At 48.8% G+C, this 17279-nt stretch overlaps 1 protein-coding gene across 1 annotated transcript; it reads right to left on the bottom strand.

The window, feature by feature from the left end:
* Positions 1 to 2605: 2605 nt before the first annotated feature.
* On the bottom strand, positions 2606 to 16547 carry ZNF217 (zinc finger protein 217). The gene is made up of 6 exons (XM_044262578.1): positions 16544 to 16547; positions 14269 to 15774; positions 10533 to 10649; positions 8340 to 9758; positions 6761 to 6892; positions 2606 to 4798 (listed from the first exon to the last, which is right to left on the bottom strand). Exons 1-5 carry the CDS (start codon positions 16545 to 16547, stop codon positions 6783 to 6785), a joined length of 3156 nt encoding a protein of 1051 aa, XP_044118513.1. The 3' UTR covers positions 2606 to 4798; positions 6761 to 6782.
* Positions 16548 to 17279: the final 732 nt, after the last annotated feature.

Here is a 17279-nt window from a genome sequence, read left to right as displayed (position 1 = left end):
AAACCTATAAAACGTTAGAGACAGGAGGGAATAGTGTGAAAGGTGAGAAACTAGGCTTCTCTGAACATACCTGGTTTTAGAGTGTTTTTTTTTTTTTTTAAAGATTTTATTTATTTATTTGTCAGAGAGAGAGAGAGGGAGAGAGAGCGAGCACAGGCAGACAGACAGGCAGGCAGAGGCAGAGGGAGAAGCAGGCTCCCTGCCGAGCAAGGAGCCCGATGCGGGACTCGATCCCAGGACGCCGGGATCATGACCTGAGCCGAAGGCAGCTGCTTAACCAACTGAGCCACCCAGGCGTCCCTGGTTTTAGAGTTTTAACTAAGAAACAGTTTTATTTAACAAAATTATATTAAAAAGAGAAAAAAAAAGGCAAGGTAGTATCCAAAGATGGAAAACAATGAAACTAACAGTATATGAAGTTGTTGGCAAATCTACAGCTAAGTAAAAAAAAAAAAAAAAGATCTACAGGTAAGTAACTTCAGGCTCCCTAATCCATGCTGTGTTCCTTGAGTGGAATTTACTCAGTCGAGTCTCCAGTAGAGACTTCTAGATGCACCTCCCCAAACCCGTCCCCCACCCTGTGTGGTTTCTGACTCAGCAACTTTAAAGGTGAACCTGATGGCTTGCATTTCTAGCAATTTCCCAATGATGATGGTTTTGCTAGTCTGGAACCACAAGTTGAAAACCAGTTATAAACAAGTGAACTATTAAAAAATTTGGAAATCTCCACCTAAAATGTTGCTAATATTGGCATCATGACTTAATTGCTATGCGTAGTAGGACAAAGGTTGTTATGTTATCAGGAACCCACATTTTCAGAGAATCAAGTATAAAATCAAAAAAAAATAAAGCCCGTATTTTTAAATTTGACTTAGAAACAGCAATACAGGGGGACCTGGCTGGCTCCGTCAGTAGAGCACGGGACTCTTGATCTTGGGGTTGGGAGTTCGAGCCCACGTTGGGCACAGAGATTACTTAAAAATAGAATGTTAAAAAACAAAACACACTAATGTAATTCATTCAAGTATTTTTTTTCCCCCTCATAAAACATATATATCTTTGTTCTCTAGGTTAAGAAGCGCTGGGGGTTGAAGCCAGCCAGGAGCAATGGGCACCCTTATCCCCAAGTCACCACTTGTAATTACCATTTCCTATAAAAGGAACCCAGGATCCTCAGAGAAGTTAACTCTCCAAGTCTTGGTCAGGAAATGGTCAAGATGAGCTCAGGACATCTTATTATGGCAAAAAGCTAAGAAGCCTTCAGACCATTGTTCAAAACACACTGAGTCAACTTGAAGGAGCCCCTGATGGTCAAAGACAGGAGACTGTAATCATCAGAATGATGCCTACAATTGCTTAAAACTCATCAAATGTATAGTGTTCCTCACAAAAAACTCTCAAGTTCACTCACCAGCCATGTCTAGGACCAGACAGGATGCTGGGCACCAGACTTTATTTCAAAGCTGGTTAATCAAGGGGGGAGAATCAAGTTTTATTTATCCTTTCTTATTCAAGCTGTATTTCAAGACAAACAAATAATGACGAGTGAGGTCTTCTGTCCAATAATAAATGCAGAGGAAATGACAGCACTTCAAAAAAATCACCTTTTGCAATATTCCTAATGCTCATCAATGGCTGCTAAAACCCAAAGGGGAGAGTCTGATGGAGAACCTCATTATGGCTGGACAGCCTGACATCTCAGCCCACTGATCAAACACGAGTACAGGTTGGAAAACCGAGTGTTGCACGTGTCCAGAGAGGATACAATTGGGAGCACAGAGACCCTTCCCCCCACACCTCAGCTCCAATCTACTTCAAACCTCTGAACTAAATTCACCAATCCATAGGACACACAGAGACTGGAGAAAACGGGTTAGATGAAACCACAAATATGCAACAAGCCCAAAGAAGAATATGCCAACTTCTACAGGACGAATGACCCAGCCTCTTTAAATAAATTAAAATGTTGTGTGCATGGGGGGGGGGGGAGGTAGAATACAATCGACTTAAAAAAACTAATCTTCTAGGGGTGGCTTGGTGGCCAAGTCAGCTAAGCGTCTGACTCTTGGTTTCAGCTCAGGTCCTGATCAGGGTCATGGGATCGAGCCCCGCATTGGGTTGTGCGCTTAGTGTGGAGTCGGCTTGAAATTCTCTCTCCCTCTGCCCCGCCTCCACTGCACTCATCTCTAAGGTTTTAAGATTTTAAGTGAATCTTAAAAAAACAAAAACACCATCTTCTAAACCAATTAAGTAGATCCTGTTTGGGTCCTGATTGTAACTTACTGTGAGAAGCCACTTTTAATACAATGTAATGTGGTCGTGAAGGTTGGTTACGAGGAATCATTGTCCATTTAGCCGCACGTGATCATGAAAGCCCTGACCCGTTAGGGACACATACCGAAGTGTTTTGGGGATAAAACTTCATCACGTCTGAGATTTGCTTTCAAACGCCAGGGGCAAAGAGGGAGGAGATGCAAAATATTGCTGGGGAGCATAGAGGATCTGCAACACTAACCTCTCTATTGCCCTAGAGGCTTAAGATTGTACTTAAAAAAATTAAATAAAAACAGAAACCAGTGACACAATAAAGACCAAAACACAAGACTGCAAAACACCAAATCTATATTTACATCCACATATAATAACATAACTTTAAGCTGAAATATATCATAAATAAAACAAGTAATGTCTACTGTTTGACAAGTATCAACAATTAAAATAATCAAACTGGAATGAAATAAATACATAAACAAAAATCCAACGGATTGTACCTCTATTATATGTACTGTTGTTGCAAAGGAAAAAAAAATACAAAACCAGTAGTATCCCAATAGTTAATACTGATAGACCAAAAACAAAAACGAACAAAAAATTTTAGAGTATAAGGGCTGTGAAAAAAAGGACATTTTACGCATTTAGAAATTCAGAAATGTGGTTAAGAAAGGAGAAATATGAAAGCCCCCAAAATTTCAGCATGGCATGAATTGACTTGTTTTCAAATAGATTTGGTGATTTTTTTTTTTTTTTAAAGTACAGGTTTAAATTTCAGCCCTCTCTCGTATCCCCTTTTAAGATTTACATTTAGTCACAGCAAGCCCTCTGCAACACTCATCGGATTAGGCAAAGATCAAGTCAATCATCTTGCAAAATGTGTTAATCTTCAAAAATAGGCTATAAAAGTGCAAAACTATGAAAACAAAAATCTAGATTATGTACATATGGCTCAGCTTGTGAACAGGAAAAAAGGTAAATAGTGTACACTTTCCTGATACAAAGCACTTCATTGCAATGCCAGCAGACCGATCTCTAATCAGGTCTCCCTTCAACGCGGGAGTTAAGACTTCTCTGTCAAGTACGCTTCCTGGTGCATAATGAAAACAAAACAAAACAAAACAAAGCAAAAAAATCAGGATTCTTTTAGGACTTTACTCTCGCTCTAACGCGTAAGGGCAGGGCGAGAAAATTTAACAGTGCAAATTTATTTTTGAAACAGTTTTCTTAATAAACTATTTTGCGGTTGCTAAACCAATGTACTGCTGAAAAAACTCAGCCACGGACAGAGTATTAAGGGAACCAAAGTTTAAAACACCTAGCAAGCCAGCTGGTGGCTATCCTGTCTTTAAAAAACCCAAACTGCAGATGCATGGAGAAAAACGTTGCTGCTCAAAACAACCAAAAATGGGAAGACAACTGAGGTCGAGCAAAGATCCCATGTTCCCCATTACCCGAAGGCTCAGCCGGCAGTTCCTTATTCAGAATCGACGTGTCTGTAATGGACTCGAATACGTCCACAGGTCACCCCAATGCCAGGCACAGCAAGACATCCAGATAGAAACCTAAAATTTGCCCCCAAACGTTCATGTCCTTTAAAACTGCTTCCAATGTGTCATTCGCATGGATCACTCAGCACTTCTGTTCTTTTACATACTAATTTAACTGAAAGCCAAACCACCTGAATTTTCCAACAGAAATGATTAAGACGACAGAAAATAAATGGAAGTAACTCCACATACAAATCGGGTGTGTTACTGGCTATGCGGCCACTCTGCAGAGGACACGCCTCTCTGTAAACACATACACTTCAAACCCCCACAAACCACACCACTTCTTTCAGGAAAGGCTCGTGGCTCTGGACTCTCCCCCGGCTGACAAAATGAAAGTCGCCATCAAAGGGCACCGGTTTCAGAACGGCCGACCTCAGGACAAGCAGCACAGGCACAGAGGGTCAATACTTCCGTTAACAATTTTGTGAAGACGAGAGACTGAGGCGGATTTAACATAATACAAATCATTGGAGACATTTTTTCTTCTTTAAAAACATACATTTTAAACGAAAAGAGCACAAGTAGCAGGAACCGCTCAAAGTGACGAGCTACTGAGAGGGAAAGAGTCACACACAGTATCCCAACAAGCAGGTCTAGAACTTACAGTATGTACAGTTACCTGAGGTGCGAACATCATAGACTTTCTCCCCGCCCCACCCCCAACCCAGACGGTTTCTTTCCAGCAGCTCAAGTAGGCCAGACACTCCTCTTATTTGGTCGGTTCTAAAAAAAATATGATTCAGGGGCAAAACAGAGATCTCCAGTCTCCATTTGTGTACAACCCAACTGTTCCAACTGTAGTTTTTATTGCTATTTGGTACAAAAGTGAACAGGACAACTTTACCCCGCCGTAGTGTTCCTGGTATGTTACATGCATGGCACGGTCAAGCTTAGTTCACGGCTTCCACCGCCGGCGCTCCCGAAGGACGGACGACCTCGATTCACGGACAGTCCGTACACACGGCCATGGCGAGCTGCGGAAACAAAGGGTCAACGCGGTTAGGATGAAACTGGGAAGAGCGGAGAAAATCCGCAGCAAACGAGCGCCAGCGACAGCACAACGCGCAGTGGGAGGGGGATCGAGGCGCGCAGAGAGTCCCCACCTGAGCTCAAATGTCGCAACAAAGGCGCGCCCACCTGGCTCCGTGGGCAGAGCACGGGACTCCTGATCTCGGGCTTGCAAGTTCAAGTCCCGAGGGGGGCGTAGAGGAGACTTAAGAATACAATCTTTATTTAAAAAAAGTAAGCGGCAGTGAAAATACCAGGACTCCAGGACACCAGGACACCAGGACTCCAGGACACCAGACGATGCTGCACCGTCTCAGAGACGCCCGCTCCATACGCGACAGTGACCCCATGAGGGTGATTTGACGAGACTCGGAATTGCCAGCAGTTACACGGAGTCTGGCAGAGGCCAACGGTCACTGACGAGAACCGAAAGTTCCTAACATCGTCTGTTCCGCGAACATCTACCAAGTTTTATCAGGGATGCCCCCAGCAGGGGGTGAGGCAGCAAACACCGGCGTCTCCTCTCAAGCCTGGCAGGCAGTGAAGCCGACACGCAAGCGAGGGAAACCCGGCCAGCAGGACGGCTGGAGTGTGCCGCTGCCGAGGGACTGTGCCGTCAAGTGCAGGAAACCGGTGCCACCAAGGATCGGCCCCTTGTAATCCGGACATCATTCGTTTGTTTTAATGGAGAACGGGCTTAACCCCCTTCCTGTGACAACACTTGACTCTCGTTCTACTTTCACTGTCGGAGGGGAAAGCAGTGAGTCGAGACCCACGTGAGGCTGACGGGCCCCCCGAGTGTCCCCCTGAAAACCGGAGGGAGAAATCCTGCCCTGGCCTGGGAGGCTGGACGGCAGTCCCGTGACAGGACAAGGGTTTCTGCGAGAGAGAACTCAAATCTATCCATGAGCCCCAATCTCTTCCAGCTACAGAGAGGTAAAGGCGGCCTCGAGTAGGTCCTGGGAAACTCGGGCCAAACTCGGAAGGGACTGGACGACCACGCGCACGACTGGGACGCTGCCGCTCCAGTTTCTGTGTCTCTGCAGTCACATACGTCTGCCACGGGAATCAGCAAGTCGGAACGCAACTACTCCTGGCCCCCTCCCCTGCCCACGGAGGCGGCGGCACAGAGGCTCTGAACGAGCTCTCCAACAGGAGGGCTGGGGGAGAGGGACCCAGGCACTGGCTCAGCAGACCCAGGACAGAACCAAACAGTGTAGGCACCGCGCAAGTTACACCTCCAGGCCTTGGTACCCTCATCTGTAAAGCGCACGCAGGGCCTCCTAGCCCAACGGTCAGCAAACATCTTCTGTAAAGGGCCAGAGCGTCATTATTTTCAGCTTTACAAGCCTTGAGTTCCTTGTCACACCTACCTAGCTCTGCTAATGCGGCACCGAAGCCGCCAACAGTACAGGAACGGATGCAGCGGTGTACCGGTAAGGCTTCCTAGACAGAACCGGGTGCTAATCCCTGGCCTGGTGTCCCCTGCTGTGGGAAGGCCTGAGTGAGGTCAGGATTATAAACCCCTTCAAGGTGGAGCATAAAATAAATGCTTAGTAAATCCCAGTTGCTACTGTTATTATTGCTTCTATCATCATCACAGATACCCACAGACCCTGAGCCACTCCAAGTCTGGAAGCACTTTAAAATTAAAATTAGGGGCACCTGAGTGACACAGTCCATTAAGCATCCTGACTCTTGGTTTCAGATCAAGTTGTGTCTCAGAGTCACAAGATCGAGCCCCATGTCGGGGCTCCGCTGAGATTCTCTCCCCCTCCCCTTTCGCCCCTCCCCACTGTGCTCTCCTGTTCTAAGATAAATAAATCTTGTTAAGTATATAAATAAAAGTAATTTTACTTTACATTCTACATGATGAACTGGATGGTTTATTTTCAATTAAGTAAAATCAACACATCATATATGCTCACCTTTCTTACCCAAAATAGGAAATCAGGTTTTTTTGTCATTTGGTCGATAATGTGCATTCCCAATAAAATTCTCATAGTTTCTCTTTTGTAGCATGCTGCTAGACAAGTGTTGGTACGACACAGGCCTTTTTCCTGTTTGGAAAAAAAAGTGTGAAAAGGTGTTTAGAATAAAGTTCAATAACTGAGAAGGTGTTTGTGGACTGTCAAGATGTCAGTCAACTTTGACAATTCCAGACTGGTAATGGGATCAGATTACACCAGTTGTGTGCATGTTGCAAATTACCACTGAAACATTTTTAAGTGCCCTGAGGATATTTGCTAATACAAAATTTCAAGTTACTAAAGCCAAAATAGGTCTAAGTCCTACGCTGTCCTTAGTAAGAACTAAAAAGTCAAGACCTAGGGTTTAGGCACAGAAAAAGAAAAAATGGTAGCATAAAATATTTTAAACTTATGTGCATCAGAAACCAAAACTGTGGGGAAAAGGAGGAAAAAAATGCTGATTTTAAAAAAAGGGTTTTTCCAGGTTGCCTGGCTGGTTCAGTCGGTGGAGGGTACAACTCTCAACCTCGGGGCGGGGGTCTGAGATTAAGAATACTTAAAAATAAATTCTCTCAAAAATAAAAGAAATTAAAATAAATAAATAAATAAGAATTTTGATTGCAACACAGAGCCCAGACTCTACAAGTTAAGGCTAAGTTTTGACTCCTATACATTTTAAGAGCTGGTAAGAAGAAAAACAGTTTTAATCAAAAGGCTGCAAAAATTAGTATTCTATCACAATTTTTATGAAATTCACTGGTGTGTGTGAAAGCAATTGTTCTTTAACTTGCTGTCCCTACCAGATCAAATAGCATCAAACTATCCTTGTTAAGAGTACTGTCACCCACAGAACCCTCACTCTGAAATTCATACAAACTGAGAGGTTTCAAACAGATTTCTCTTCGGAGCTGCGCACACCAGCAGGACTTACATCCGACAAAGGACATGGTTTCTTCAAGTCTGCCAAGTGGGACAGGTCCCCGGGACACTCTGATCTACCTCTTTACTTGCCCAGGTCTGCACCACACACCCTGGAGGGAGTGCAGCCAGGAGGAAGCAGGGGCTCCCACAACGTTTCCACCCGGAGAACCCCAAAGTAAATCTACTTTAACAATTTATCCATTTCAGGGATAGGGTGTCCCTCTTAAAGAGCACTTAATGTTTAACAAAGCCTAAAAATAAGGCAGCGTGAGTCTAGAACACCCAAACTGGTCAAAAGACTGTTCACGGGGGTTCCTACACTTTCTGTTCCTGGTGGGTGAGGGCCCGTGCTCCCTGGGAAGAGGCTGGGAGGAGGGTCACTGCGAGGTGCCACCTGCCAGCGCGGACACTGGCGGCCGCATACACGGCCAAGGGCCGGGAGCCGAGGTCCGGCTCCGAAGGACCTCAGCGTGGGGAGCAGAGACCTCACCCCAGCTCCGACCCCAGAATAGACCACCCCAGACCGGACGTGCCCGGGACGCTGGCCCCGGACGGTGAGTGAGGCCGGGGGCTCGCGGCGGGGGCTTGGAAAGCCAGTCCCCAGGCCAGGGCTCACCTTCGGCGGCCGGCCCGCAGGCGAAGAGCGGCGTGGGCGAGGCGCGGGGCTTGGGCGGCAGCGCGGCGGGCGGCGGGCACACGCACTCGCCGGGCAGCAGCGACTGCAGGCCGCGCACCACCTGGTACTTGGGCAGCTCGAAGGCCCGGCGGAAGGCGGGCGCCGGCGGCTCGGCGTCGGGTCGCGGCCGCTTGGGCAGCGGCTCTCCGGGCTCGGCGGGGCGTCCGCCCGGGGGGTCGCGGCCCCGCGGCGCCCAGGGGCGCTCAGCACAGCCGTTGGCGGCGCCGGGGCCCGATGGGGCGGAGGCGCCGGGCGCCCGGGGCTTGGCCTCGGGCCTCCTGCCCCTCTCCAGGTGGGCGGACTCAGCCTGCCGGGCGGCCCCCTGCGCCCCGCCGGGCTGCGGGTGCGGGTGCGGGTGCGGCGGCCGGGGCGCCTTCAGGTTGCTGGGCGCTAAAGTGCTGGGGTCGAGCCCCGGGGTCGGCGGGGGCCTGGCGGGCGCGGCGGGGCCCGGCTTCCCACGGTCACGGTCGCGGTCGGCGGGCGCAGCCTTAGCAGGCGGCGCGGGCGCGGGCCGGGCCCGGGGCTTGGGGAAGTGCGCCAGCGGGGCCACGTCCTTCCCCAGCAGCGCGGGCGGGCAGCCCGTGCGCCGGCTGCGCAGCAGGGACTTGCTCCGGCAGTTTTTGTGGATGTCGGGATTGTATTTGTGCTCCAGCCTCTGGTGCATCATCAAAACCTCGGGATAAAAGGTCTTGAAGGTACAAAACGGGCAGGTGATCCCTGGGATTAAACTCTTGCTCAGAGAAATGGCCGGGCAGCCGTGAAGCGCTCCGAGGGACAGGTTCAGAGGTTTCTCCTGACAGTCCCCGCCGGGCTTGTGCTTGCCGTCGGCCACCGTCCCCGCCGGCTTCTCCCTGGGGCTGCCGTCAGCACCGTGGGCCGCACTGCCGTCCACGCGCGCAGGGACCCCCGCCTCCGCCCTACACGCCGGCTCCGGGGGCTGAGGGTCACCTGGCGCCCTCTTCTGCAACACGTCCAAGTACGAGGGGGCAGGCGCTTTGCCCATTTTCTCAGTACTGTCATCAGTTGCATTTTTATTGAAATCCTGAGTATCTCGGTGTACTGGTGAGAGGACAGCGTTGCCCAGAACATTCTGAAAGGTAGAGGCCATCCCCTTAAGTTGCTTTGAAGGTGGGCTGCCTTTAACATCTTTGGCACCATCAAAAAATCTTTTCAAATTTTTGGTTTGCACACCGTCAGCGGCTAGTAGTGCATCTTCGGTCTCCTGGTTTTTCCCATCGGTCTTGACTTCCGCGGCAATATCGATCTGCTTGTCCTTGTGATGTCTCTCCAGGTGATACCGCAGAGACGTCTTCTGCGCTGCAGCATAGTCACAGAATTCACATTTGTATGGTTTTTCACCTGAAACAAAAAATACCGCTGTGTCACACAAGGGGTCATGAAAAACATCAAAATTCATCTTTGGAAACTAAAATTAACTGCCAGGAGGGAATATAATATAGGGTCTTAACTTTTCCCTCTCTCTCTATAAATCTGCATATCCAGGATTTTTCTCAAGTTGCTCAAGCTCAAGGCTTAATCGCCCTTACTCTACTGAATACTTGAAAATGCAAATACATGTCTTTGACTTTTTTAAACATAGCACGTTTTAAACTTACTTAACCTTCATCATAGCCCTATGGCACAGGGTATCATTATCCTTTTACAGCTAGGAAGACCGGGCACAGAAGGGTTTAAGGACCTGCTCAGGGCTGCACAGCCAGTGAGTGGAGAGAGACAGTTCAAGTCTGCCCAGCCTCCGGAACCGTAACTATGTTACAGCCGCTCCTAAACCTAAAGAAAATACTGAATACATTCTCATTGCCTTCTAAATCATAACAGTTAATATAGAAGAAGCTGTGGCATTAGAAAACATTGAAGAGGTTTTAATAAGATAAGAGGATACAGGAGTCAGAACCTAAGTAAGAAACTAACTTCAAAACAGAAACAGTTCAAGTTACATGGACACTAAGAGACTTAAAATGAGAGCCGCCATCAACATACTACACACTTACTATTAAACTATTGCAGAGGCCTAACAGAATATTTGAACAATATAAAAAGAAGCCAAGACACAAAGCTACATCGTGATTCTTTGAGCTAGTAAGAATTAAGAAAATCTAGGAAGGTCCTTACCTGTATGCGTTCTGAGATGAATATTGAGGTAATAATTTGAACGGAAAAACTTCCCACAATAACTACATTCTCTTGAGGATGTAAGATGCTTTATTTTTCCTCCATCATCATTTTTATCTTAAAGCAGAAACAAAAAATATTTCTGTAAGAAGACAGCTCAAGTACACAAGTAAGACAAGCTGACATCAAGTGTTCTTGATGGAAACTTTTTTTTGGAAAGCAGAAAATAATTTTTGTATCAGTGCTGGGGTACATCAGAAAGGACAGAACACACCACATGCTATTTTGAGACTGTCTGAAGTTTTGGAAGCTTTTTATAACACGTGTGCCCTGTTTCTAGGTTTTGTTTTTGTTTTCTGAGTATGGCAGAATTTGGTGTCCGGGTTCAGTCCTTCCTTTGCCTCAATCACAGGAAAGATCGTACCGGACTGACATGCATGGGCAACTTTCTGTTCTCCCAGCTTGTTCCAACAAGCAGGAACGGGCGGACCAAAGCTGGACCTCCAGACACTGGCTGGGATAACCCACTGCTTCAGGGTAACTGATTTAGAAAACTCAGCCCACTGAAATTGCCAATTTCCCCAACCACCAGGGAAAAGAAGTCTGTCTTAAGATTGGGCCAGCTACCACTAGAGGGTAGCAAGCACAACTTAATCTTTAAAGAAAATAAAAGGTCTGGGCTCTAGGTCAAACGCCTTAGAAAGTTTGTCAAAATTTAGCACGTTTTGGAAAGCAAAGTGTATCATTCACAAGCACTCACATGGCCAAAAATATATGTGAGATCAATCAAAATCTGTGCCCAAATGACAAAGGCCTAAACCATATACTTCAATCTCTACAACAACCAGGCCGGTGTATCTGGGCTGCAACAGAGTGAAGGCCCGCGGGGGACACTAATGACAGGAGGATTACACCCCCCACCACCTACCACCAGCCTCCAAAAGACCATGACATCTGCTACAGTGAAGATACCCGCTCCCATAAAAAATGACTTGTTAGAGTTCTAGATAAACCTCCTCTTACCAAAGACTATTACATGCACCACAACGAGGACCAGGAAGTGGAGTCATCTCTTAAAATTGAGCAAAACCAAACTGGCTCTTTTGCCTTGAAAACTGTTAATTCCAACTAAAAAGGCCTCTTTTCCCTGTTCCTTCCCCCATTTTGCATTTTAGACTATGTAGATCTAGTTTACAGATTTTAAAAAGCAGCTTAGGAGCCAACCATGGGCAGCCTCCAAGACAACAGACAGGACTGCATGATCCCCTCACTCAACTCCCCCCCACAGAAGGCATCCACCACTAAACACCTCTAGACACCGTAAACAGACAGAGACAACGATGGCGAAGACTTAAAAAACAATCACATGAACAACCACTATTAAACCTACTATGAAGTTGAACATATAAATAACAATTTATATTGTTATAAATATACAATAAATATACAACAATAAAAACAATTGTCTTTTGATCCTAAAAGTCAATCTCAAGAAAGCCAGGTTGATAGTAAGTAAAGGGAAGATAAATCCAAACCACCACATCGTAATATAAACTTAGGAAAATCAATTCTCTAAATACAGAAGGCCCAGCTTTGTCTTACAATCACACCCAACGAGCTGAATTTGAACCTTACTGCAATTTCCTACTCCCTAGTATGTGTCAGGATTTATGGTATGTTGCATCATATCCAGAAAGTTATGAAATGCATCTGTTTTGAACATAAAGGACATGAAATGTCCACATATACTTGGTCCCTGCTCCTTGGGCATTGCCTCTGATTTCATAGTTCCTATGAGGACTGCAAACTTTTTATCAAGAGGCTGCTGAAATTATCCTTGGGAGGTGGAATACGAGGCTCGATGAACCAATTTTGCGAACAGAGAGAAGAAATCAGGGCAAAGAAAGGTTAAGCAACATGTAATCAGCCACAGAACAATGCAGTGGCAGAACCAGACTAAGGGCAAGTCATGGCGCTCCCAGCTACGGGCATTCTATCCACCTGACGACCAAGACTGCCACCGGATTCTTCTGCCCACACCACCCACTGGCAGAAGGAGACCAGCCATCTCCTTTCTTTCAGGGCAATGGGGCAGCTCACAGACCCAACCATCTCCCCATTACCGCATGTCCCTGAACGGGAATGACGCTACTAGGAACCACGGTGAAGACAACAGGCCTGTGTTCAAGGCCTTTGTTCTATGAGGTCATGAAGACCCCATAATGGGGTTTTCTAGATTTCTGAAGACTGCAGTATCCTAAGTGCTAAGGTTTCCTGTGTTCCCTGAAACTCAAGACATCCTAAATCCTCATCAGGAACATCATCCTTCATGTGATGGCAAAAAGGACCTGACACTGTTTGGAGCATGAAGAGGCCAGGGTACGATGTGGTCAAATTCACCTTGAGTCTCACACCCGAGTTCGCACAAGCCAGCCGCATACCATCAAGCTACAGTCAAAGAAGGCAGCAGCGTCTGCTTCAACCAAAGACCACTTTTGTGAATGGTGACATCCCTCTTAGGCTGACTCACGTTCCCACCATTCAGTTGGGTGGCCTCAACTGATGCAGGGGCTCCTTTAAATGCCTTCAAGGAGCCAAGCCCTTTATTCAAACAAAGTATTATTTAACAGATAGAAGCACCTCTGGTTCAAGTGCAGATAGCAAGACCTAAAACACGGGGGGGGGGGGGGGGGGGGCTCTGCCTTGGATAAGTCTCCAGGTCTCAAGAGATGAGAGGACCCAGGGCACCTGGGTGGCTCAGTCCTTAAGCAACTGCCTTCAACTCAAGTCATGATCCCAGGGCCCTGGGATGGAGCCCCACATCGGGCTCCCTGCTCAGCAGGCAGCCTACTTCTCCCTCTCCCACTCCCCCTGCTTATGTTCCCTCTCTCGCGGTCTCTGTCAAATAAGTAAATAAAACCTTAAAAAAAAAAAGAAAGAAAGAAAAAGAAAGTTCCTGAGCCTCCAGCCATTATGTCCTCTAAAAGCCATTCATACAAGACAAATCTGACTGAGCACTTGAGATGCCTTTAAACCATCTTTGCTGCGTTCAGTCCTTTTATTTTACACACAAATGCTCTTAGTTCCCGAGCTGTTAACAAACACTAGCCCAGCAGACATAGAGGACAGGGTACCAGGTAGCATCAGTTTCTCTAAAGATACCCTTGCTCTGGCTGAGAATCATTCCCGGTTCCTTCTGTGGCCACGAGAGCACCGTGTGGAGGAGGAAGCGCAGGAGAGCTGGTCTTGGAGCACAGGGTCGCGGGTCTGCGGGTCGCATGTAAGGACAAATCCTGAAGCCAAGACCAGCATCTCTCCCCGGACACCACGGGCACCGGGGTCACACACTCGCCGGCTGGGGGCCGCCCGGCCGCGGTCGGAGGTTCAGCATCCCTGGTACCCGCCTCCCCCCGGGTGTCAGCCACACACACACTAACAACGACCGGGACACCCAAAACTCTTCTAGACGCCGCCAGATTCCACTGGGGGCAAAAACCGCCCCAGGTCGGAACCACGGCCCCGGACCGATGCACGACGGAGGACGCAGTGAGGCTGGCGTGGCCTCCGGGACCAAAGATAGAGCAACAGCAGGTTCAGAGCGGGAGAAACCCGGGGAAGAATCCCGGCCCTGAGAGCTGCCGGGGCTCGCGACGATGGCGGCACCCCAGGGGCCTGGGCGTCCCCCCAGCCCGGCCCGGCCCGGCCCGCGATCTCTGGGACGGGCGCAGGGGCTTACCCAGATGGAGGCCCTCGGGAAGGCCGTCCTCGGAGCCGTCTTCAGAGCCGCCCTCCCGCTCGACGGCTCCGCTCTCGTCCAGGCCGGCGGGCAGGTCGGGGGAGCAGGTCCGGGGCTGCCGGCCGTCGGCGGCCACGGGGGGCGACTCGGCGTCCGCCCTGCGCTCCTTCTTGTGCACGCGCGAGTGCAGCACCAGCTGGTGGTAGGTCCGGAAGGCTTTGCCGCACTCGGCGCAGTGCGTCGGCTTCTCCTTGCTGCCCGACAGCTTCGGGTCGGCCTCCGCGGAAGGCACTTCGCCGCCGCCGCCGCCGCCGCCGGCTCTGGGCTTCTCCTTGTCCTGCGCGAGGCCGGCGCAGCCGCCGCGGCCCGCGCGGGCCCTCCCCGAGCCCTCGGCGTGGCTCTTGCCGGCGCCCCAGATCTCCAGCAGCTCCTCCTTCTCCGAGCACGAGTCGTCGTTGTCGGTGCTGCCGTCCTGGCCCGGCTGCTCCTTCACCTCGCGGCACACGGCCACCTTCCCTTTGGTGGCCAGCTGCCAGGCCTGGTAGGTGGTGAACGGGTCGAGCTGAGGTATCCACTTCGGGGGCCTGCGGCCGCTCTCGGGGTGCGAGGCGGGCCTCAGCCTCAGGAACTGCAGGAGCTCGTCCCCCGGGGGCGCCGTCCCCCCCGGCGGGGCGTCGGCGCGGGGCCCGGCGGCGGCGGCGGCGGCCCCGGAAGCCGGCTCTTTGGTGTGCATTTTCCTGTGCTCGAGGAGGCTCTCCTTATTCGGAAAGAGGAAGCCACAAACCATGCAGATTTTGTAAGGAGAGGCGAGGCTCTCGGCCGCGGGCTCCTGCACCACCTCGTTGATGGTGGCCGGGCTCTCGGCGCCCTGCTGCAGGCGGCTCCTGGCGCCCGACTTGCCCGTGTGCGTCCGCATGTGGTTCTTCAGGAACCAGGGCTCCTTGAACCTCCTCCCGCACACGCTGCACCCGTACGTGAAGGAGTCCTTGTGTTTCTTCATGTGCATCTCGACGTCGAAAGCCACTCTGAAGGTCTGCCCGCACACTTCACAGCTAAATTCTTCGTTTTCTTTACAGTTCTTGTCCTTCGGAGGCTCTGCTCTCACTTGACTTTTATCCAGGGGACTGAGATACTCCGCTTCCACGCGCAGGACCGCGGGCTCACAGAGGATCGGCCGGTGCTGCATTAAGACGTGTTTGTTAAGGTCTTCTGAGTGTGTGAAGGTCTGATTGCAAAACATGCAGTCCAAGGGCATGTATCCTTCGATTTGGATTATGTTTTTCTCCTGCGTCGCTCTGAAAGGAACGGCGCTGGTCCCTTTTATCGACACGGCGTCATCCAGCTCCGTCTGGGTGCCAAGGGGGCTGCCGATCACTTCTGGTCCATCCATATACACCAACAGGGACTGAGTTGGCATGTTTCCTGGCACTTTAGGATTGTATATAAAATTAGAATCCGGTGGAGGAATTTCTGGAATTGGGATAAGGCCACTTGTAAGACTTGTCACTCACACCCCCAGCAGCCCTGCACTTAGCACTAGAACAAATATTTGTTATAAAAGTTCAAACCAAAGTATATATTCCTGCAGCTTCTTATCTTCAGAAGTCATAGGAAGCTCGGTGACAGAGCCTCTCACTGCTTCTTTCCACACACAAGGCAGACAGACTCCCCAACGCTTTGATTCAAATATGAGTCAGCACAAAGCATTAATTCTCTTTGTCTCCACTGAGTGAGTGATTCAATTGAGCAAGAAGTCAATTCAAGTCCCCAGCAACCTGGAGACAAGGGATTTCCAAAACCTAGAGGGGAAAACAAAAAACACAGAAATGGTTAGCTGCGGCCAGGGGAAAGAGAAGCCTGGTGTGGACGAGTCACAGCTGGTTTGCTGGGAGCAGTCAGAAGGCGCCCAGGTCACCTGCAGCTCTGTTAACCAACACAGTGCGGGTCCCACACGCGAGTTAATTAAATCATTAGCATTTTATCCAATCAGTACACTTAGCAAATCGCTAGATTTTCATCCAGTTAAGAAACTTAACACGTGGTCCTTGGAAGATTTCAATCTATAATGTGAAGATTCAGAGCAGAAACTGTTAAATTCAACAGAATCCAGAGTAAATGCCAACACTACCAGGCACACGTGTATCCTTATAAACAGACACCGACTGGGAAAAATGACAATTACAGCACTTGAAGTAAAACTTTAAAAGCCAGAACTTCCAACTGTCTTACATACAGTCAAGAAACACAAATGCCAAAATGCACCTTTGAAGCTTACGCATGCGCCTGCCAACAACACACACACACACCCCACAGGAACCTTCCCAAAAATCCATGTTCAATGACTACAGAACACCTCGGGATGATGCTCATCTTGGCCAAGAGAAACCTTCCTCATTTTGGCTCACAGATATTCTAACCCTCAACCAACCGGCTGCCCAAATTCCCAGTTTGCTTGTAACAACTTTCTGCCTTCAACAAACCTCAGGGTTGGGCTTCCCTGTCCACACAATAAATAAGAAAATACATACACAAAGCTACTTTGTGAATATACACTTTAAATAAAATCCTCCACACCGCCAGCTCGACATGGCTCAGTCTTCAATCAGAAAACGGGTCCTCCCATTTTTTTAACCCACCTTTCACAGTACGCACTGGCCAGCTGAAAAATGGACTATGACTCTATTTAGCTCTGCAGGCTAAGATTTAGAAGCTAATTTTCATTCTTGAAGAAGAATTAACCTCCAAAAACCCAATACCTCCCCCCCACACCTTTCTGGCAAGCATAGAATTGATTTTTAAATAGTTTCTCAACTACTTGAACTGAGGTCTGTTCATCCTCCCCAGCAAAACAGAAAGACTTGCAAAGTACTCCCACCACCTTCAGCTTTACTTTCTTCTCTCCACTTCCTCAAAGAGCAAGGGCCTCTAGGCTCAGAGAAGACAAGGAAACATTTCTTCCCCTTCTTTACACTCATAATACAAGAAAATTCTCATGCCCCTTGCTATCTTTA

Source organism: Neovison vison, chromosome 8, assembly GCF_020171115.1.
Source record: "Neovison vison isolate M4711 chromosome 8, ASM_NN_V1, whole genome shotgun sequence".
Classification (NCBI taxonomy): domain Eukaryota; kingdom Metazoa; phylum Chordata; class Mammalia; order Carnivora; family Mustelidae; genus Neogale; species Neogale vison.
This window is presented reverse-complemented; position numbering and strand designations above follow the sequence as displayed.

What these genes read in the sequence shown, in the direction of transcription:
- ZNF217 (XM_044262578.1), bottom strand. An exon ending in TCCCGAGGGCCTCCATCTGG is followed by an intron (nt 10,650 to 14,268) that starts GTAAGCCCCTGC and finishes TTCTGCTTTAAG; the next exon opens with ATAAAAATGATGATGGAGGA. An exon ending in CTGCGGGCCGGCCGCCGAAG is followed by an intron (nt 6,893 to 8,339) that starts GTGAGCCCTGGC and finishes TTTTCCAAACAG; the next exon opens with GAAAAAGGCCTGTGTCGTAC.